General features: G+C 39.5%; 1 protein-coding gene across 16 annotated transcripts in view; it reads right to left on the bottom strand.

Annotated features, from left to right (window-relative positions):
* The window catches only part of PPIP5K2 (diphosphoinositol pentakisphosphate kinase 2), an 83,127-nt gene that overhangs the window by 27,205 nt on the left and 31,829 nt on the right, over positions 1-24,093 (bottom strand). For all 16 annotated transcript variants that reach the window (XM_039545518.1, XM_039545527.1, XM_039545525.1 and 13 more), the window contains 13 exons: positions 23,088-23,189; positions 20,369-20,530; positions 16,335-16,456; positions 14,524-14,625; positions 13,874-13,960; positions 12,357-12,432; positions 12,153-12,262; positions 10,171-10,256; positions 9,334-9,459; positions 9,099-9,220; positions 7,682-7,864; positions 2,662-2,803; positions 277-500 (listed from right to left, as the gene is read on the bottom strand). In XM_039545518.1, coding sequence (XP_039401452.1) covers positions 277-500; positions 2,662-2,803; positions 7,682-7,864; positions 9,099-9,220; positions 9,334-9,459; positions 10,171-10,256; positions 12,153-12,262; positions 12,357-12,432; positions 13,874-13,960; positions 14,524-14,625; positions 16,335-16,456; positions 20,369-20,530; positions 23,088-23,189 — 1,644 coding nt within the window. The remainder of the gene's footprint in view (positions 1-276; positions 501-2,661; positions 2,804-7,681; positions 7,865-9,098; positions 9,221-9,333; positions 9,460-10,170; positions 10,257-12,152; positions 12,263-12,356; positions 12,433-13,873; positions 13,961-14,523; positions 14,626-16,334; positions 16,457-20,368; positions 20,531-23,087; positions 23,190-24,093) is intronic.

Here is a 24,093-nt window from a genome sequence, read left to right as displayed (position 1 = left end):
AGGGCACTTCGTTTTAGCACACTGGGCTAATGGGAACTAAGACCTAGTCACATTTATGCACGCTACTGGAAAATTCACTCTAAATTTAATAGATTTGATGGACTATGAATTTATTGTGAGACCAGTTAATCTGTACTCTACCATTGACATTCAATCTCTTCAGTAAACAGAAAGTCATCTTGGAGCCTTTAGTCACTGCAAAATACAGAAGCCTTCCAAAAACAGGAGACAGCAAGCATCTTTACAACAAGAATAAAAATCTGTAAAAGTGCTTACCTGAGGGATCACAATGTCAGCTAATGCCTTTGATAGCCTGTATAATTCCATTGTGTTTTCTAACTTTAAGGATCCATTATGTTGGACATCATATTTTATACAGTCGTAAATATCAGGGATTTTGCTGATGTCATATCTTCCATTCTTTGTTTTAAAGTCCTTTTCCAGCTTGGCCCACCTGCGCAGCATTAACTCTAGTGTTTCACTATGGTAAAGTTGAATATCTAGACAGATAAATATTTTACTCTTATTTCACTATTTAGGAACTGATCAGCCAACAGAAAAGTTAAACTGATTTAAATGTATTATTGAAATTATAGTCTTAAAATGTGTTTTAAGGGTAAAACAACGTTAGCTCACTCCAGATAACAAACGCATTGAGGCAAAGTGGTCATAGGACTGTGAATACTACACCTCTACCCCAATATAATGCGACCCAATATAACATGAATTCGGATATAACACGGTAAAGCAGTGCTCCGGGGGGGTGGGGGGGCGGGACTGCACGCTCCAGCAGATCAAAGCAAGTTTGATATAATGCGGTTTCATTACAGTAAGATATTTTGGCTCCCGAGGACAGCATTGTATCGGGGTAGAGGTGTACTACAAAGATACTCGAAATCATTATCTGAAGGGCTTGAAAAAGAGGGAGTAGTTATGTGTATGGGTAGTTTTGAAATCTCAGTTTTCATTGCTACTAGCACGGAACTATTATATGGTAACTAAGACAGCAGCATGTCTGCTCTAGCCCCAGCTCCCTTTTCCAAGTGCATCACTAGGTCTTCAGACAGAATTGTAGCATGATAAATCATATACAGTGTGGTTTTAAGAAGTACTCAGGAACTTCTTTAACATTTTAGATTAAAATATTTTTTTCTGGGGATGTGCCCCCTATTTCCCATCCACTCCTGTACACATCCCAAGTGCAGAAGACAGGAATATGGGGATCCAGGAGACTGACAGGAGCCGGGGCAGATGCCCCAAATTGCACACAAGAGGTTTGGATGGGGAAAAGGAGCAATAATGGTAGAACATCAATTTTAGCTATCAGTGCAAGTCCTACAGAGATAAAATGCAATAAAAAAAAATGAAGTTGTTTTCATAGAATCATAGAACTTAAGATCAGAAGGGACCATTATGATCATCTAGTCTGACCTCCCGCAAGATGCAGGCCACAAAAGCTGACCCACCCACTCCTGAAATAATTCTCTCCCTTGACTCAGCTGTTGAAGTCCCCAAATCCTGATTTAAAGACTTCAAGTAGCAGATAATCCTCCAGCAAGCGACCCCTGCCCCATGCTGCGGAAGAAGGTGAAAAACCTCCAGGGCCACTGCCAATCTACCCTGGAGGAAAATTCCTTCCCGACCCCAAATATGGCGATCAGCTGAACCCTGAGCATGCGGGCAAGACTCTCCAGCCAGACACTCAGGAAAAAGACTTTCAATATCCCAACATTGACCCTCGGTACTAATTACCAGTGGTCGCACGTTATTGACCTAGTGACTAAATCACGTTATCCTATCAAACCATTCCCTCCATAAACTTATCAAGCTTAATCTTAAAGCCAGAGAGGTCCTTCGCCCCCACTGTTTCCCTCGGTAGGCTGTTCCAGAATTTCACTCCCCTGATGGTTAGAAATCTTTGTCTAATTTCAAGCCTAAACTTCCCAACTGCCAATTTATATCCATTTGTTCTCGTGTCCACATTAGTACTGAGCTGAAATAATTCCTCTCCCTCCCTGGTATTTATCCCTCTGATATATTTAAAGAGAGCAATCATATCTCCTCTCAACCTTCTTTTGGTTAAGGAAAACAAACCGAGCTCCTCAAGTCTCCTTTCATACGACAGGCTTTCCATTCCTCGGATCATTCTAGTGGCCCTTCTTTGTACCCGTTCCAGTTAATACTACACAATTTATAGAGCAACATTTCTATTCATCATGGACCTTTTTTAGTGTAGAGCAAACAAAAGCTTTAATGAAGATATTAACATTCAAAGGAAATCTTCACTTAAATTACATTTAGAGCAGCCTACCCTCTTTGTGAACGTATAGTTTTGCAGGATATTTGAGTAATAATATGCCTGACAATCACTGTAGTTTTTAATATACACCCCAGAAATAATTGGTTATTGCAATGTTACTACATAGTCTTTTGCTCTAAACTTTGTGCTAATTGCAGCAAACTCTCTCAGGAGTTTGTATTCTGTATTCTGAAGCCATATATGCTCAACTTGTATGAGTCCCTAAAGTATCATTAGCAAAAATCTGTGAGACAGTGAAGCTAATGAGGAAAGGGTGCCTGCCTTCTGCATATCCATTAAAGTTAGTGGTCTCAAATGGACAGAAGTCAAATTAAACACACGTTTTAAAATATTTCAGTTACCCGCGGACTTGGGATCTTCCATTCGCTGCCTGATTTGAGAAGTCAAACTCTGGATCAAGGAATAAACCTTGTCACATGTTCTCACAGGATTTCTGATCACCTTCATTGATTTCATGAGAGAGATGCTTCCAGATGGAGTAAGCTGCAGTATGAAATAAAACAGAAATATTGGTTATATCTAAATACACCTCTACCCTGATATAATGCTGTCCTTGGGAACCAAAAAAATCTTACTGTGTTATAGGTGAAACCGCATTATATCAAACTTGCTTTGATCCACCAGAGTGTGCAGCCCTGCCGCCCCGGAGTGCCACTTTACTGCATTATATCCGAATTCATGTTATATCGGGTCGCGTTATATCAGAGTAGAGGTGTATCTAGGAAATCCTAAGTGGATGCATTAACAAAACCAAACCCTCCACAGCTCTCAACTCTCAGATTTCTAGACTCAACATATGCATAAAAGTACAAAGTCCACAACTTCCTTAAAGTCAGAATTAACACACTGTGATATAAATCAAGAGCAGAAAGCTTAACCCAAGTGTCAAAAGCTAAGGCTGTATGAGATACTTAGAGGGCAAACTATTCTGTATGGAATACCATAGCGATGTCAGGAATAGAATTAAACTTCCCCACTTATGTTAAATATTTTATTCTGAAAAGTGAGAATTTTGAGGAAGTTCACAACTTTGTGCACATTTAATAATTTATTGTATTTTGTTTTTATAACAAAGATTTTTTAAAAAGCTTTGTCAAGAGAAATCAGAATAGTATACTGTGGCTAAATGCTCCTAATACATCATAAAAGGAAACTTTACAGAACAAAACTTAATTGGAGGGAGCAGGTACATTTGGATTCTAACAATAACTGATTTTTTTAAAAAAATCAATACATGGCTGCTCCTGCACAGACATTTTATTTCTTTCAGAATAGAACATAAAAAAGTTACTCGCAAGAACCAACAGTCAATCCTCCAGAACTGAACCAATCAGGAGCCAAGCATGATCACCATTAAGTAAGCCAGTAATGCTATATAAGACACTGGAGAGTGGCTGAATGGCTGTTGATTTACCTTCACTTTTTAGAAAGGTTAAGTGCAGGGTAAGCGAGTGGTCAATCATAATATTTAAACATGTTTGTATCATCTTTGTATCATGAATTACAAATATGTGTTGATATATCTGTATTTCAAACTTGTGCTGTGCTTCTGGGTGACACCCCGAGACAGACTGGCATCAGCACTAACCAGCCTGCTTGATGGCCTATCCAAGGCAATCAGCTATACAATTAACCCACTGAGAGAAGACAACAGCTACACCTTATGAAAGTCAGCAAGACATATAGGGGCATGCCTGTGGACAGAGAACTCTAAGGTTTTTCCATGGCATGTGCTGTAAAGCTTGTGTTTGGGACAAAGGAAGTGCAGGCCACCTGCTAAGGATTTAAAAAGGCAGAGGCAACATCTCCATTTTGTCTTCAATCCTCTTTCTTACCTCTGCAGCATCTTCTCTACAAACTGAAGCTTTGAACAAAGGACTGAATGACCCATCCACGCTTTGGATGTGCTCCAGAGGGCCTTTCAAGCCAGCAAACTCACCAATACTGCTACAAGCCTAATATATGGACTCTGAAGTCTTATGTATGTATTTGATTGCTTGACTATTCAACAACCCTCTTCTTGTTCTTTTCTTCTTTTATAATAAACCTTTAGTTTTAGATACTAAAGGATTGGTGGCAGTTAGCGTTGCCAACTCTGTCTGAAGCTATTCCAGGAGATGTTTCCCCCCCCAACATGACAATATCATTTTCTTAAAATATACTATTAAAATCTCCCAGATTGCTTTCAATAGTCACCAGGAGACCAATGCCAATTCTGGGAGACTCCATGCCAACCCTGGAGGGCTGGCAAGCACACTGGCAGCATAATATTTTGGGTAAGAGCCAAACTAATATCGATCTGGTAATGTGGCTGGTCCCTTAGGGTCAGAAGAACATTTTGTATAGTGAGCAGAGTTTCAAATAATCTCTTACTGTATGAGACCTATCTGCTGATTGGGAGCCAGAGAACAGGAATGCAATAAAGGGGGCTGTGTGATTTCTTTTTTCAGCTTCTTGCTAACCAATGTGGGGGATCAGAACCACAGTTTGTGACTGGTTGGTGAGTCTAACTTCAGTTTTAACCACCAGTTTTGGGAGAATCTGCTCTCCTTTTTGAAGCTTGCCCTGAAGTTGGCATTTTCAGTGAGGGCTACCCCAGGCACCCCGGATCACAGCTAACATACACAGTAGTGACAAATATGTAGACCATGATTTCTCAAACTTCATTACATGGCAACCCCCTTCTGACAACAAAAATTACTACAAGACTCCTGGAAGGAGACCGAAGCCTGAGCTCCCCTGCCCTGGTGGGTGCCAAAGCTTGAGGATTTCTGCCCTGGGCGGTAGAGGTTGGACTCTGGCGTCAGCACTGAGCCCCAGCAAGTTTAATGACAGCTCCATTGACCCCATTAAAAAGGGGTTGCAACCCACTTTGGGGTCCCGACCCACAGTTTGAGAACCGCTGAGTAGACTTATCTCCCACTGCTTTGATCTCTATTCCTCTTTTCTAATGGCAGCCCGGAATTCAACATTGTTCTGAATATTAGCAAGTTTCCATTTGTTTCTCTAGACAACTGTGACGACAGCCATTGGTAAACATGCTTATCTAATCATGATGAAATATCCTTAGCGTGTAGAACCAGGAGTGATCACTTCCTTTTCATTTGTACAACCTGATGTAACCTGCATTACAGTACAATGTCTTAGTACAGTAATGGAACATTTCTTTTTTCTTCACTGGTTAGAAAGTAAGGACTTAGATTTAGTGCACTTTAGAATTCCCAGGACCAGAATAGTGTTCGGTAAAAAAAATCAGTAATGGCATACCTTTATAACAGATCTATAGTAGCTTTTTGAACACACATTGTCACTGTCATTACTACTACTAAAGACGCAGAGTACAAATGGTTACACACAAAGGCAGTATAATGTGGAACAGGTTGAAATCTTGCTTATGGAACAATAAGGAAGGTTTGCTGTTTTGTTCCCCAAACACGTGTTCACAATCATACCCAAAAGTGTATCTGTTCCTGTTGTGGGACTAATATAGCTCTATGTGACAAAGTATTAGATGACTGACCATCAACTTCCCACACAGCCACTGCTATTTGCCAGTCTCTTTCTTCACACAAGACGTTAGCAACAAGTGTACAAGATAGTTTTCTAAAATCAATGGGATAAAAACTAGGTCTGTGAAACGATTGAAAAAAATGCAATGAATCATGAGATTAAAAAAATAGTCACGATTAATCGCAGTTTTAATCACACTGTTAGCACTGTAAAAAACAAGAAAAATACTATTTTTCAATTCACCTCATATAAGTACTGTAGTGCAATCTGTATTGTGAAAGTGCAACTTACAAATGAGGATTTTTTTTTTTATACCTAACTGCACTCAAAACCATAATAATGTAAAACTGTAGAGCCTACAAGTCGAAGCATGAAGGGGCATACGAATGTTTAGCAACTGTGGTTACAACAGTGCCATACAAATGCCTATTCTCACTTCAGGTGACACTGTAAATAAGAAGCGGGCAGCAGTATCTCCCATACATGTAAACAAATTTGTTTGTCTTAGCCATTAGCTAAATGAGAAATAAGACTGAGTGGACTTGTATGAGGTGAACTGAAATACTATTTCTTTTGTTTATCTTTTTCTACAGTGCAAATATTTGTAATAAAAATAATAATACAAAGTGAGCACTGTATACTTTGTATTCTGTGTTATTGAAATCAATATATTTGAAAATGTAGAAAAACATCCAAAATAGTTATAATAAATTTAAATTGGTATTGTAGTATTGTTTAACAGTGCATCTAAGACTGTGATTAATTGCAACTATATTTTTTAACCTAGTTAATTTGTTTTGCATTAATCACTAGAGTTAACTGCGATTAATTGACAACCCTAATAAAAACTCATTACTTTTAACCAAATATTAGGATCAAGACAATTTTATTTATTTTGCTTCACAGAAAACTAATCCTGGTAACTATCTTGTAGGAAGATAAGCCCAAGTGAACTCTGGTCTTAAACTGAGTTTGGTATTAGCAAAAGCAATAGGCCCAAAGCATATGACTAAACAGAATTAAATTATGAAAAAGAAGCATTGTTTGAGTTAAATTTGTATCAGAGGGGTAGCTGTGTTAGGCTGGATCTGTAAAAAGCGACAAGGAGTCCTGTGGCACCTTGTAGACTAGCAGAAGTATTGGAGCATAAGCTTTCGTGTCTGACGAAGTGGATATTCACCCACGAAAGCCTTATGCTCCAATACTTCTGGTAGTCTATAAGGTGCCACAGGACTCCTTGTCGCTTTTTAAATTTGTAGTGACCACTGAAACCACAGTGTTATTTTATTTCAGATTTGGGTTGAGGTAACCATGTTTTCTTTAGTCTGATTAACTGGACACCAGGTGCAATAAATAATTGGTTATATGTGGTTTGTTTACAAAGCAATGCTTAGTCCTAAAGTTGGGAAGAAATATGGCAAAAGAAGGAAAGAAGATAACTTTGAAAAGGGGGCCCAACCATTAAGTTTGTCTACACCATGCAAAAGCGTAGGGTACAGACCTAAAATGGCTCTTTCTGGCTTTAGCTAAGGTCTTATAACCAGCAATGACATCACTTGTTTATTACAGTGTATAAAAAAGCAAAGATTTTAGGGATTTCTTTGTCAGAGCTTTCCCTCACCTTTCTGGAGTCATGCCATGATGGAAGGTATCTCCCAAGCAAGATCCTGTTGTGAATATTTGGCTGTATTGTTGCTAGGATATAAAATATGTATATGCTTGTATTGGTATTTTGGATATAACCAACAGCAAGTGGACTTTGGACTAATAAAGGAATGCTTGTGTGAAAACTGAGTCGTGGTAAACTTTAATAAACTTATGTTGGAAATAATTTCTCTAACATCTCCTAACCTTTTCATAGTCTTCAGGCATAAATTCTCTATCCCTCTGGAGTATTTCATGGAGCCTCGCTTTAACACGATGCTGGCAGCTGCTTAAAGAGTCACTGTCACTGTCCAACAGACCATTCATATTAGCACTTTTCACCATCTGGACAAGAATAGGAGTGAGCTCTCCCTCTAAAGCCAGTAATCCCTGGAAAGAATAATACAGTTATTCAGAAATGAACAAAGATAAAAATGTAGTAATGCATCTATTTCTAAACCCAGGTGTTAATATAAACTCTACATTATATTGTTCAAATAACTTGCCAGTGTCTCAAATGTTTACTCAGTCAATGAAATCTTCATGTAACAGCTTACTGTATGTGCTTTCTCACATAAGTTTAGGATACCTGATATATACCTCTTCTTGGCAATGGGAATAAGCTATCAAACTTCTGCTACAAGGGGAATGAGTGGAAAACTTAAGTAGGTACAGAACTTCTGGGCTGTGATCAGAGGGCTGGGAAATTTGTCTGATATGAAGATAGGTAAAGTATTGTGAAAGTTTGGTTAAAAAAAAGTTTATAATTCTACATGGAAGTTCTGAAGATTGCATTTTTCACAGATTGTGTCTAAAAGTTCACAGTGTTCAGGGCTATGGAACAGTTTTGTTTTTTTTTAATTTTACAAGATCACCCTAGAATTTTTACAGCACAACAAAATCACTATATGCATAATTGAACAGCATAATGATTAAGAGCATTTCTTTTGCCAGTTTGCCACTATATCTCACCAGTTAGTAATTATTTTGAGATCAACTAAATGTTAAGATGTTTCTGCTCTAACAATCTTACAAAAGGATATTACTGTAGTAAAAATGTTTATTCTATATTGTAATATCTTATATTAAAAAGAAAATGAAATCAGGTTATACTGATTTTACATCTCTGGTGGTATCAAAGCACAAAAGCAATCCAGTCCTCTATGTGTCATTTGCTGTCAGCTATGTAAAGTGAATTTGTGGCCTCAGTTCAGTTCCTAAAAGATGTCTATTTCACCCATCATGCCCACAATTTGTCATAGTTTGTTGGAACTTTTAGATAAAGAATTAAACGGGCATGGAGACTAAAATATCCTTTTTACCCTCAAAAGTGGTCTATTGGAAAGGAATGATGCATACTGCTGCGGCTACATAAATAAAAACTGTTACTGCAGCTTTCCATGCTGTATGTCTTCTGATGCTTGGAAGACTTCAAATGCAAGAGATGTCAATTTGGATCTCCTTTCATGAGCACTAAATGAACTTTAAAAAAATTTCAACTTTTCTTTTTATTTCATAGGCTGCAATATAACTCTGCATTTCCCTTAACTTGCTAGAGAACACAGACAAGATTCTTGTTGAGAGTTTCAGGTTTCTTTGTTGAAAATACAATTTCACACAGTACCTTTGCAAAAGCTGCTGCAGTCATCTGAACTCGTCCCTCATCAGAAGCATAGATTTTCAGATCATGTCGATAAGTACTATGTAATCTAAGCAAACCACACCCAGGAAATCCAGCATAATCTCCTATCAAACAAACAGATATTCTTCTTCAGAGACTCTTTGTATATGTGTGCATGTATTTTATTTTTATGTATATTTAAAAGACTAATTTATGCCATATAGCACAAGAAGATTACCTTGTCCACCTGGGTACATGCATCTGAAAGCTCTCCCTAGCTCCTCTGCCTGGACCCTGCCTGCAGGGGTCAGTTCTCCTCCCCATTTCAGAACCAGAAGTAGGGATGGTTCATCTCTTCTGTTATCTAATTATATGCAGACAGATCACTTAAAATAGTGTACCAACAAATGCAAATGTTTATTTAATGACTATTAAAGAATTATCATTAAATTAATATTAAAATAATACTGGAAGTGATACATTGAGGATTGTGTGCTTCACGAAAATGACTTCAAAGTTTGAGTCTCTTGTTATTCTAATAGAGAAATACCCCTCTAGTTCAGTGAAAGCTAATACTTAACTTTGAAGATACCCATAGTTTAGGTACTTTTAAAACAACTGAAACTCGTATTACAGTGAAAACAAAGTGAAAGTAAGCACAAAACTAATCAGCAGTCAGGAAAGTCACAGGTATTGGATTTTAAATACTTAGGCATTATTGTATGTTTTAGCCTTTTCTGTATGAAAGGAATAAGAATACTAGGAGATGTATGGAAAACCTAATTTTTTTCTAGATGACATCATTTTTGGTGAACAGTTTACAAAATTTCTTTCCTCCATATTTTTGTTATCTAGGAAACAATATTAAAATGCAAAGTATATCTTAACCTTACTAATAGAAACTCAGCAGCTTAGAGATTGCTAATCACAGTATCTCATCACAAAACAAAAGGTTGCTGAATACTTGGCCAGAGTACAAGTCCTTGTTTTATTTAACACCATATTAACAATTAACCCCCTAGTTATGTTAAGTTCTACATACTATGTAAGTGAGTATGTATTGGTTATACTATACCTTCTTCTTCACTAGAAGTTTTCTGACAGCCATGAGGGAGATAGGTTAACTGGACTTTGCGATTTATGCCAGAAAAATGCCCATACCTAAAGTGAAATGGAAAATAAACTGACAGATTTTCCAATATATATTCAATACTATCATACCCCTCTATCAATTAGGGACATAATAATTCCTTGAATCTTACTAACCTGCCCATTTTTGCTGATTTGTCAAATTAAAAAAAATATTGAATGAATACTTAATGGTCATCACCATATAGCAGTTGCTATATTAAGTACTGTCCATTGCTTCTTTTCATCACATTGCCCAAGAAACTTCATGTCTCTCTGACCAGAAATAAACACTCCCATCCATCCACACTCTCCAGCTGCATGATTAATTTATTCCACTTTGGCGCCATACATCCTTATAGCTATCAGTATCCAGATCTGATCTGTCACATACTGATAGCCACTATCTGTTATCCAATGAAGCCCCAAAATGGGATTCATAACACTTCCAAGTGTAACAAGCTTTTATCACAATATATTATAGGGCAAGTTAACTGTCTAGAAACAATTATTACTATCTAGTTAATATTTAATATCAATTTCAGCACTAAGTGTTAGTTAGACACTGCCATACCTTAAATACATAATGAGATACTAAAAATTATTTAAAGTTTAAAATGAGTTTTCATACTATGTGTGGGTTACTGAGAACAAGATCTTTCATTCAGTTGCAACAACTCTTTTTTTGAACTCTCTGTAATACAGGGAGTATACACACCACAAATTACGATTTGTATTAGAGTAGTGCCTACACATGCCAACTGAGGTTAGAACTCTATTGTGTAAGACACTGTACAAACACATAGCCAGAGTCAGCCACTGCCCCCAAAAGATTATACCGTATATACTCGTTCATAAGCCAAATTTTTTTTAGTAAAAAAGGGAAGCACCAGAGATGGGGGTCAGCTTATGAATGGGTATAGAGAGGGAGAGGTAGGGGACAGCCCCTGCCCCCAACAGAGGGAGCAAGGAGAGGCAGCACAGACAGCAGATACAGAAGGGAAGAGGCGGGGCCAGAGTCTCTCCACTTCTGGACACGCTGCTCTCCCCCCCAGCCTCCGAAGCAGCTGCAGCTCTGGGACTGGCAGGCTGCAGCTGTGCCACTCAGCCCCTCCCCACAGAGCAGGCCTGGTCTGACCCACCGGAGCAGGCTGAGGCCGCGCCACCCAGCCTGCCGGAGCAGCTCCTACCAGGTAAGAGACATCCTCCCCTGGCCCTCCCCAGATAAGGTGGGAAGAGATGGGATGGGGAGTGTGTGGGGGTCCCAGGCTAGGGGTAGGGTCATGAGGGAGGTGGTCACAGGGGTTACTCCCCTGACTCCCAACTTCTCCCCCCCAAAAAATTTCCCCACCAGTTGCTGTACTGGGCCCATCAGGGTAACCAGCTGGCGTTCCAGGACACTTTGTTTACTTAGGTTTACCTCCGTGCCTGCGAATGCTCGAGGTAAACAAACCATCTCAGACCACCAGCGGCTTATCCTGATGGCCCGGGAGCCAAAGTTTGCTGACCTCTGAATTATAGGGTCGGCTTATGAACGGGTTATAAAAATTTTCCATCTTTACTTATCCATTTTGGGGGTGTGGGGGGTCAGCTTATAAACGAACAGGTTTATGATCGAGTATATACAACATGGATAACAGGATAAGGCAAAGGAAGTATTTTCCCCACCATACAGACGAGGAACAGGTTAGATTAAGTGATTCGTACAAGGTCACATAGGAAGTAAAACCAGACCTCCTCACTACCAGTGCAATGTCTTAATCACAAAACCATCCTTCCTCTTAATATATTCAAAAATTCAGATTAGTATTGTTATACATTATATTGTCAGTTGATAAATTAACGTAAGGGAATTAGTTTTGAAAGCTATTGAGATCAATATAACAGTTATGCCAGTTCCGATGTGAGGATTAAAAATTAGATCCTTACATCTCCAAAACAGTCTTCAGCTGCTCAAGTTTTGCTTTGCTTTCTTCAATTTCAGAGTCATTGTTTTGCCCAAGTTCTAGTAAGAGCTGTCTTGCTATATCAAGCACCTCCTAAAAAAACAAAAGCAAAACCACTATATATAACAAGAAATTCTATTACTCATCAATTATAGAGCCAAGAAAAAGACAATCAAGATAGACTTGCCTGTAACTGTTTTGGTTTCTTCAGTTTTAGTTTTCCTGACTTATATCCATCACATTTTTCAAAGAGATCAAAAAATCTTTAGGAGAAAACATACAGATTAAAAGGATATCTAATAAATAGGATATCTAATACACTTTAAGGCAACAGGAAGATTTTCGATTAAAACAAAATGAAGAGCTGGAACTAACCTCCCTCATCAATCCCCAATTTGAACACTGCAAAATAATGAGAAAGTTTGTTCTGATATGAACCTCTCCGTTCAATGGGGTCTCATCTCATTAGCACATGCCTTAAACACAACTGCAAAATGAGAGAACTTTTTCTGTTAGCTTACTAAGACTGAAAAAATACAGCTACTACACAAAAGATATGAAGAATCCTGAGTAAACAGCCATATCTGTTCAAAATTTAACAAAAAACCCCAACATTATTAGCTATAAAATACTAAACATATGGCTCTGCAGACTTACAGCAAATCTTTCACTTAAAATCTAAGCGCAGAATCTAGCCCTCAAATGATGATATTTTTATTACTGTAGCACCTAATCATAGATTAAGGTCCCACTGTGTTAGGTACTGTACAAATGCATAACAAAGAAGGTCCCCTGAACTCCCAAAATGCTTACACTTCAAGTATAAGGCAAGAGACAAAAGGTATCAAGAAACAACTGAGTAAGCAATAGTTTATGAAGGCCTTAAAAAGCAGAGACTAGTAGTTTGCAATTGATGCAGTAGAAAAAGAGCAGAAATTAAGGGGAAATGCGGTCAAAGCAATGAGCCAGGAAAATGATCTTTGCAGCAGCATTAGACAAACTGCACTGTCAAGGCTGGAGAGAAGGAGGTTACAGTCGCTGGAGATGTGAAATGACGGAGGCCTGGGCAAGTGAATTAGCTATGTAGATAGAGATGAAGGGATGCACCTTAGAGATGTTATGCAGGAAGAAGCATTAGGATTTAAATGTAGTTTGTGCATATGCATGTGCAATTCCCACTGATTTCACTGAGTCGAACTCGCATATCCAAGGCAAGAATTTTGCCCTAAATACCAAACTTAAGCTATGTCTACACTTACGGCAGTGCGTAACATACAAACTCTGCATGCCCAGCTAGTATAGGGATAAATAGCAGTGCAAATGGTGAGGCACTGCTTAGGCTAGTAGAATGCGCGACATACTTGAACCCTAGGGTACATACCCTACTTGGCTCCCTACTTGCCCATGCCATGCATCCCACATCTACAATACTATTTCTAGCAGTGCAGTGTCCTACTGCTGGAGCTTTTCACCACTAGAACGAAAGACTCCAGGAATAGGAAAAGGTTCTGGCAGGGTGGAGGCAGCAGGAAGAAAGGCTCCAGTAATGAGCCTTTCCTGATTGAAGCCTTTCACTGCTAGGTGTAGCTACACACGGCACTGAATGTGGATGCAGCCTGCCTCTCACTGCAGCGGGTAGCTCACGTACCCTACACACTACTGCACGTGTAAATAAGGTCTGTCTTTACCCAAATTCAGACTTACTTCTGATGTTTAACTTCCATTTTCATTTTTTGTTTTGGTGTACGGTCCCCATGACGTATTACAGCTATAACACATCTCAACTCCATCCTGAAATTTTAAAAAAGTCAAGTTACATTTCCCAGTTCTATACACCACTCATGGTTTTTATATTATTAAATGTGTGAGTCAGACAGATTATTATTTAGTCAACTAAAACATACTTGACTAAGCATTGAAATTATTGTAGGATATGAAGAACAAAGTTATCTGAAAATGATGTAAGAATGTAATTTACTATAAATACTGGTTTTAAAACTTAACTACAGAATATCTATTTTAAATAGTTTTTTAAACAAATCCATTTTGAGGTTTATTTAGTAAAAGAGCATGTTTATGAAAAAAGTGTGTTAAATTGACACTAGAATATTGATTAGCAATAAAGCAAGCTATATTTAGAACAGACTACACTTGAAAATCTGCTGTTCTATACTCAGCTTGACTAAGGGTAAAAAACTTCGATTGCTGGAACATCAATTACAATTCACTTCTTGTTTTCATCACACAAAACAAGTGTTCTTAGCTGAAGCTGATATACCTTGGGAGAAGAGAAAATTCACACAAAGGTTATGTAAGGACTTTGCACAATTCAGCTAAAGATACTTTTCTCTTACATTGTTCCAGATGTGGTTGGCACAATAGGGATATCTTCAGCTTCCAAAGGTATTGACCATGGGATTTGAAATTGTGGAGCAAGTTCTCGCATTATGATATTTCTAAATGGGGAAAACCAGAAATTTATAACTAAATTAAAATGCTGAAATACTGTATATATTAATTTATTTAAATGGAATATTCTGTTTTAGTCAACAACTGTTTATTAGACAAACACTGAGCACTTACAGATGTATTTTTATTTTTCAAATATTTAAATACTATTATGTTGAACTATTGAAGTCTGGTCACAATAGCTACAAAGAAGACAATCTAACATTATCTGTAAAATGTAGGTATAAGTAGTTCTTCTAAGAGCTTCCTGTGATCTACTCTAGTAAGTGACATGTTAAAATATACCAATTTGAATATATCACTGTTCATACAGGTTTTAATCTGGAGAACTTCAAAGGATGGTGTAATGTATCTTAGATACTTAACTCAATCTATGAAGAATGATTCCTAGACTTCCCAAACTTAGTGCAAGTCTGCTGTAGATTTAGCTCTGCTATAACAATGCTATTTTTAATATAAAGAAAAAATGTAGATGAAAGCTCTTTGCACCATGGTAGGAATCTACACTAAGTTGACTGTATAAAACTGGATAAGTGCACTTGAATCTTCAGACTTCCTGCCACTAAATCTAAGCAACGAGACTATAGTTGATGTTATTATCTAACAAGAATTATATCCCTCCTTTCAGCTCAGGTGATTCAGTGTAGTATGGCCTTTTTGCACTACACCACTAGTATAATCTTGTTGTAAAGACAGTTTAACTGGCCAACACAGAATCACCCTAGTTTATGGGCGACAAATCAGTGGCACGGTAGGAGAGAAAAGGGGGCATGGTTGAAGGAAGGGAAGGCACAGTCAGGATCCTTCTATATCAGACCAATCCCGGTCTAAATTTTCAGCCCTTTGGGCTGTTGTAGCCAATATGAATTACAGTAGTCTGATGACTGCCGCAACACAATGTGGGCAGCAACAGCCACATTCAGCAAAGCCGCACTCGGACGAGGGCAGTGCAAAGCTGTGCTTTCAACCAACCTCTGTACAGCACACCTTAACTTGCACTTTTTGGCCTTGGCTACACTGGCGCTTTACAGCGCTGCAAGTTTCTCGCTCAGGGGTGTGAAAAAAACACCCCCCCGAGCGCTGCAAGATACAGCGCTGTAAAGCGCCAGTGTAAACAGTGCCGCAGCGCTGGGAGCGTGGCTCCCAGAGCTGCAAGCTAATCCCCACGGGAAGGTGGAGTACGTGCAGCGCTGGGAGAGCTCTCTCCCAGCGCTGGCGTGCGACCACACTCACACTTCAAAGCGCTGCCACAGCGCGCCCACGGCAGCGCTTTGAAGTTTCGAGTGTAGCCAAGCCCTTTATCTGGGTTAGTTAATCCGTTAAGCAAATATAACAAGTAAGCATATTTCTTTTTTTCTGTCTAACAAAGATGTTCTCAGACTGATTTTGAATTCTGCAATTGTCACTTTTCTAAGGCATAAGGGAATGCACATGAAAATAAAAAAAATTAACTTTTATACATTTATTTTTTATTTCTAGTTATGTGCTCGCTTTAAAAGCAAAGGCTTTTCCTGCTTTAAAGAAAAAACTATCCAGAAGATTCCGTGAACTTGTTTCAATCCTGGAGTAAAAGGAGCTCTCAAAAAAAATGTTTAAGACAGAAATACTTTGGAAACTGGATGAAAACTTCCATAGCAAAGAAATGATTGCATGAACATATAAACCAATCATATAATATCAATTAACGAACTCTTACCCAAGTATCTTCGCACAATCATCATAGTATTTCATGGAATTCTTCACAAAACTGAAGCCATTGACGTCACAGACATAGGATTGTCCATTAGCACGCAACAAGTCAAAGCCACAAACTGTTTGCTGTTAAGAATAAATAGTGAAAAGCACAGTTTCCATTTCAGTCAAGGGTCTCATGTTTCCAGACCTGCATGTTAAGTATGGTTCTGATCTGAAAAGGCAACACAAAAATGGCATTGTGGGTTCTATATTTATTGTTCTTCAGTGACTCCATATTAAATTTGTTCAGTTTATACACGTTTTCCTAATTAATTGCCTTACATCCCAACCTGAGTTCTTAACTTCTCACACATCAGTAGCAATATGAATTCTGCAGGCCAAATTCTGCTTTCCGTTACACTTGTGCATCCACATTATCGTCAGAACTCCCACTGTCCATAGAATTTGGACTGCAGAATCCTCTTTTCTGGTAGTGGTAAGAGATAAGGAGAGAGATACACACACACACACACACACACATCTTATCTCTCAGAATTACCAAAAAATATGCTATTTATAAAATTGATGCAGTAATGCCATTTTTAACCATCTCTTTTCAGAATATTATTATTTGTATTACTATAGCACCTAGGAGCCCTAGTCATGGACCAGGAACCACTGTGCTAGGTTCTTTACAAACACAGAACAAAAGACAGTTCCTATCCCAAAGATAGCGTGAGAGTAGAACCACACACCTGAAATTGGTGGGAATGTACTGAACATGGCTCAGCTGTGCCTCTGCTGTCACCACTAGTGCTATCACAGCTACACTGTTGTTATACTTGTGCTAACTTACTGAGCGCTATCGTGAGTATGCGTACATGAGGAGGGGACTCACACCCTTGCTCAGTGTAGATGTAAGCCTTAAATAGTTATTAGTAAAGACATTTTGCTCCTTATCCAGATTATTTCAAATTAGTTTTCAAATACAAAAACTATACACTTTATTTGGGACTCTTGGTTCTGACATCACTGAAGACTTTACAGCTTAATATATTCTAGCACTGGGACCAGTGCTGGCACCAGTTAGGAGTCACACCTATGTGATTAACTGCAACTGCATCACTAAAGGCCCATTGTTACCAACAAAGCATATATTTAAGATTATGCAAGCTGAATGCAAATGGATTTGTTTAATACAAAAAAAATCAACCTTTACAAATTAAACTGAGTGAATGTAAGCTAGCATGCACATATGCAAAACAGGAGAGAAAAATGTGCGTGTCGTAATAATCTATAGTTGTATATTTTATGTATGAGTTTTCTGAATTCAGCTCTCTCTATTTGTCCACAAATGGCAATAGTAGGCATCTTTCAGTCTCAAGAGACCATGGGAATCCACCTCTGAAAGGTAAAAAATGTACTCAGTTGGTTTTATGGCAGCCGTGGCTGTGGCTGATGAGACCCATTTGAGAGAGAATCTCTGCTGCATCTGTCACATTTAAAGGTGATGTTTTGACCTTTGGGGCTCTGCCTTCTGCAAGCTCTTTTCTCCTCTGCTAAGCTGGACTGCTTCCCCTCATAATTCAGGAGACCTTTGTTTAGCTCTTGTTTCCAAAGGCTGCGGTCTTGAGTGTGATCTTCCCAGTTGTCCACATCCATGTCCATTTCTTTGCGGTCTCACTTGCACACATCCTTGAAAACACAATTTTGGGTGTCCTCTGGGTCTTTTTCCAGATGCCAGTTCGCTGTAGACTACGTCCTTTGGGATGCGCCCATCATTCATTCGGCACACATGCCCAAGCCAGCAGAGGCATCTCTGGTTGAGGAGTGTTTGCATGCTGTGTATGCTGGCCTGCTTGAGCACTTCAGTGCTGGTGACTCTGTCCTCCCAGGAGATGCCAAAGGTTTGATGAAGGCAACGGATATGAAAGCTGTTGAGCCTCTTTTCCTGACGAGAGTATAAGGTCAACATCTCGCTCCCATAAAAAAGTGTGCTGATAACACATGCACAATACATACAGATCTTTGTGTGTTCTGTCAGTTTGTTGTTTTGCCATACCCTCTTTCTTTAGTCTAGACATTGTGGCGGCTTTTCCAATGTGGATGTTGAGTTCCATTTCAAGTGAAAGGTTGACTGCAATAGTGGATCCCAGGTATGTGAACTTGTTGATCTTGATGGAGGGTGCTTTCTCAACTCCTTGGCACATTATGTTCATCCTTTTTAGGCTTATGGTAAGCCCAAGCCTGCCAAGAACTTTGGAAAAACCATACGTAAGGTTTTGGAGATGGGCTTGTGTGTGGGATGTCACTGCTCCGTCGTCAGCAAAGAGGAAGTGTTAGATAAGGGTGTCCCAAGTCTTGGTTTTAGATCTGAGTCTTGCAAGACTGAACAGCTTCCTATCAGATCTTGAGTGAAGTAGATTTCCTCGGTTGAGGAACCAAAAGCTTGTTTCAGTAGCAAGGAGAAGAAGATCCCAAACAGAGTTGGGGCAAGTACACAACCTTGCTTAACTCCGCTATGCATCTGGAAAGCCTCAGAAACTGAGCTGTTGCATTGAACTGTGCCATACGTGTTTTCATGGAAAGATCAAATCATGCTTGAGATGGACAGCCAATCTTTTCTAGAAGCGTAAATAGTCTACTTCTACTGACAAGGTCAAAAGCCTTTGTGAGATTGACAAAGGCTGTTGTGACAAAGTTCCTCCTCTGCCTTGGTGGGTTCTGCGCTTTCTGGTAGATTTGCTCGCCTCAGAGGTTTTCGGCAGTCCTCAGTTTGGCTCCTTTTGTTAGTGGCACAAACCTGCCATTCACTCGGCTAAACTCATCACTGGCCAGCATGGGGAAAAGGAGGAGAACAATCCCCACAGTCTCTGCTGGCCCACCTAATGGGTTGGGGGACAGGCGAGAGACTTTCCCCTCTGGTGGGACCCACAGTCCAGACCAACTCCTCTTATATCAAATAGGGAATTGGGAGGATGGGGGGAACCTGGGCCCGCCCTCTACTCCGGGTTCCAGCCCAGGGTCCTGTGGATTGCAGCTGTCTTTAGTGTCTCCTGTAACAGCTGTGTGACAGCTACAACTCCCTGGGGCTACTTCCCCATGGCCTCCTCCCAACACCTTCTTTGTCCTCACCACCGGACCTTCCTCCTGATGTCTGATAACGCTTCTACTTCTCAGTCCTCCAGCAGTACGCCTACTCACTCTCAGCTTCTTGCGCGCCTCTTGCTCCCAGCTCCTTGCACGCCCCTCACTGACTGCAGTGAGGTCCTTTTTAAACCAGGTGCCCTGATTGGCCTTCCTGTCTTAATGGATTCTAGCAGCTTCTTAATTGGCTCCACGTGTCCTAATTAGCCTGCCTGCCTTAACTGGTTCCAGCAAGTTCCTGATTGTTCTGGAACCGCCCTGTTACCTTACCCAGGGAAAAGGGACCTGCTTAATCTGAGGCTAATATATCTGCCTTCTATCACTCTCTTGTAGCCATCTGGCCTGATCCTGTCATACTATGTAAAAGGGCATTTTTGTTAGTGGGTTGTTTTTTTTTGGTAGTTATCTCAGCGATACTAGACCTTTCAGCTGTGAAGCCGCACTGTGATTCAGGATAGATTTTGTCTGCAAGGGTCTGCAAGTCTATTCAGGACAACTTGGGCAAAGGCTTTTCCCATAATACTAAGAAGGGAAATGCCACGATAGTTGTTTCAGTCACTCCTGTCACCTTTGTTTTTAGAGTGATGATGATGGTATCTCATTTCTTGTGGTACTTTGCCCTCTTTCCAGCACAGGCAGACTAACTCATGAAGACATTGCAGTAGAATAGGTTTTCCGCATTTTATGATCTCTGACAGTATGCAGTAAGAATATTAAAAAACTAATTATTTAAAAACAGTAGAAGTCCACCAGAATTTAAAAAAAAAAAAAATGTGAGTGCAATTTCTTTTTCCATCCCAGGAGATCTCTAACAATAATACCTCTGTTTATGAGCACTGATTAACAGAATTTTCACATAGTAAACAATTAGTACTACACATTTTATCAGCTAGTAAGTGGTCTGTTTACCTTAAATGCAAGGCACACTTTCCAAGCAATCAACTTCTCTCTTGCATTCAGGATGACTGGATATCTCACTTCTTTTCCTTCACTGTCTCGTTCTACCTTGCCATCCAAAGCTGGGGACTTCCTAGCTTCAGCATGTGCATAGTCTGGACCGACTGTGTACACCTTTATTTAAAAATTAGAAGTTATTAACTTAGCTACACTGAGTTTATGTCAACTTCAGATCACGTAGTGGCATACACATGTTCAAAAACATTACGAGGGCTTGTCTACACAGCAAGTTACTGTGTGGCCACCCACAGGCCAACCTTCAGTCTACAGCACACCAGCAGGTGTAAGTGTTCCCTTATACTGAATCACACCCTTAACCACAGTTCCTTGTGTGTTCTAAGTTACCAGGTTGCCGGTTTCCGCAGAACCCAGTTTGAAGCTGTTAATAGCATCCTGTTATATAGACTCACTGCAAATTAGATGGCAGTGCTCTTAACCAAATGATGAGGTGGCTTCTAGGCTCCCTCTTTACTTTGTTCTCACAGGACATCCAGCCTGATGGATTATCAGTGACAAACAAAGCAGGAAGATGGCTAGAACAGTAGTGGTGGAGGTCTGCGCCAAGGCTAAAAAAAAATATTTATGCTACAACTGATCAAACTCATATGCTGTGGCAGTACAGGAAGCAAAGAGTAAGTTCTCTTCCTCCACCATAGGACCTGCGAAGTCTCAGACAGCAGATATATATATATATATATATATAAAAATAATTTTTGGAGTGGTAAAATGTCTGGTTTTACTGAACTATCTCAGTTTGGGAGCTAGTCCACATACCTCCTGTTGTGAGGAAATTGCTTGATTTTTTTGCAGACAAAACTGATCAAATTAGGGACGCTTCTGTGGTGGCAGAGTTTGGTCTTGAGAGAACAAGGGCCTCGTCTTCTCTTCTAGAATTTCAGCCACTAATAATTGCTGAGGTACTTAGAGAACTTCATACCTGAACCTGTATTTTGGATATATGTCCTTCCTGGGCGATAAGGCCAATGGGAAAGTACTGGGTCTTTTACTTTTGGAGTCTGTTAATGCCGCAGAGCTGGCAGGCTGCCTATTACTTTAAAGGAAGCTGCAGTGTGGCATTTACTCAAGAAGTCATCACTTGACACTAACAATCTAACTGATTATTGACCAGTATCACATCTTTCCCAGAAGAAGGTTGTAGTGAGACAATTGTCACTGTATCTAGAGGTCTTTGACCTCCTAGGCCCTTGTCACACTACATACAAGCGTGGCTTTGGCACAGACTAAAGTGCTCAATAATCTCCTCCTGGATGAAGATCATTTGTCAATACAGGTACTACTACTTCTATCAGCTGCCTGTGATACCACCGATCATAGGGAGGTGTTACTTGTCAGGACTACTCTGTCTTCAACAGCTTCGTTCTTTTCTCTCCAAGATGTCAATAGGTAGTTGTGGGCAATTGCTCCTCTTCCCAAAGAATTCTCAGGTACACCCAACTGTATGTCTCCAGCACATCTGATGTGATTCAGTAGCTCAGCCAGTGTCTAACTGAGATTAAGAAATGGATGAGGGTGAGCAGAGTTGGGGAAGCAACTGGATGAGATGGTGGAGGTAACATCAGTCCTTGTGATTGCTGGAATACATCCATTAGTTATGAGAGTTTGCAGCTTAGGGTTAATTTTAGACCCCCAGCTTCTGTTTGGTTGCATTACAACACAGGCCGCCTTTTATCATCTGTGTTTCGCTAGGAGGCTCTGACTCAGGCTTTCATAACCTCAAGATTAGCTACTGCAATGTGTTCTACATGGGGCTACACCTTAAAAACATTTGAAGAGTGCCAATGGTGAACAATGCAGCAGCTTGCTTATCAAGGAAGGCATCTAACTGGGAGTATACAACATCAGTACTCTGGGATCTGCACTGCACCGCAGCATCTTCCTACTGGTCTCCAGGTGCAGTTTAAGAGGTTGGTTATGACCCATAAAGGTCTACCTAGCCTGGGTGTAGGCCTACCCGAAAGACTGCCTCTCCACATGCCATACTGTCACAGTTGTGGGCAGCCAAAGTATCCAAGCAGGATCTCCCCCTCATTATAAGAGGGGGTTCTTGGTAGGGCATTCACAGCAAGGGCTCAGAGATTCTGGAACTTGCTCCCTCCCATGGTCCAAAATAACATGAATTTGGTGACTTTCCAGAATCTATTCCCCCCACAATTAAGGGAAGGAAATTCTGTAGGTGACTGGCTGAGTTCCTGCTGAAATAATTACTTTAACGCTGCTGGGATTTTATTTTATTAATAATAATGCGAGGATGCCTAGTCTTTTATAATTATTTTAATTCTAAATTAATAAAAACTAAATATATAAAGCAAATGAACTAAAAAAGTAGATAATGTATTAATGTACTTTTAGTGTATTTTCTTCAAAGCAGTGTGCATTTATAATTAGTCATAGTTTATTAGTAAATATACTAATACTTCTCAAATGTCTACTAATAATAATAATTTCTAATACTAATAATTCTCAAACTTCATTGCACCATGATCCCCTTCTGATAACAGAAATTATTACAAGACCCCCACAAGGGTCTTGTAATAATTGAGCCTGCCTGAGCCCTACCACCCTACAAGACACATTTTCATCTCAAAAACTGCCAAAGCTCTTGGGAGTATTTGACTGTTCTAAATATAAATCAGAATGTGCAGTTTCATACCTTTACATCAGTGCCATCTGTAGGCATGAACTCCTCATAAATGTAGGAGCCCGTTTTTCTCACATTGCTTTCAGGGGAATAAACACTGCTTCTGCTGCCAATCTGAAACAAATATTTTCTATTAAAGCCTCTCTTTAAGATAGACCCTTTCACTTCCTTAAATATACACACACACAGAGCTGATTTCTGTCTCTTCTTCCACAATTTCCTTCCCTGTCCTGGTTTTGGATAACTAAACATATTCCACAAAGGATGGCTTTATAGATACAAATACATTAAACTATTTAGAGACTTGACTATGAAGTCATATCTATTTAATAGAGGTTGGAAATATTAAACAAAAGTTTCCCAAATGACTGACTACTTCTATACCATAAAATGGTACAATGCTACCTCTGTGCTAATATCCTGCAGCACTACCAGATTAAGGGCGCAGATTCTGAAATTACACAGTACTACATTTAGGCTATACACAAAGTTACATTACATCCAGCCTCAGTATGCATCCTCACTGCTAATTGCAATGACTTTTTAATTAATTAATAGTTAGTAGGAATGCATTGTCACTAGAAAGAACCTTGTTTTAATTTTAGTCAACAGATTCAGGTCAACAGATCTCTATAACAGCTTCCGTTCTGACCTGTTTGAGTATTGGAGGTGAAAATTCAACAACCTCCTCAAGAGGAGTTTGTGTATGTTCTCTCATCACTTTAGTTTAAAACACCAGTATATTAGGCAACTTGTATTCTTGAAAATGAATCCATTCATATGTGCAACAAGATGGTGGGCAGAGAAGATGACCCTGGTTGCAGTGTAGATATCCTAGCAGACCTCCGCTATGTTAAGGAAATTGTCTGCAGGTAGATTACAGACCCTTTTTGCACCACTTCTGTGGTACAAAGGCCATACCTCTGCTAGAGAATTTGGTCTTTTGATTCTGGCTTGTGTAGATTTGCATCTGATTCTCCAAAGATATTTCAGAGTTTGGTTGTTTTTTTTTAAGTCT

Source organism: Mauremys reevesii, linkage group 6 (assembly GCF_016161935.1).
Source record: "Mauremys reevesii isolate NIE-2019 linkage group 6, ASM1616193v1, whole genome shotgun sequence".
Lineage (NCBI taxonomy): Eukaryota > Metazoa > Chordata > Testudines > Geoemydidae > Mauremys > Mauremys reevesii.
The sequence above is the reverse complement of the archived record's forward strand: the minus strand, read 5'-3'. Positions and strand labels throughout refer to the sequence as shown.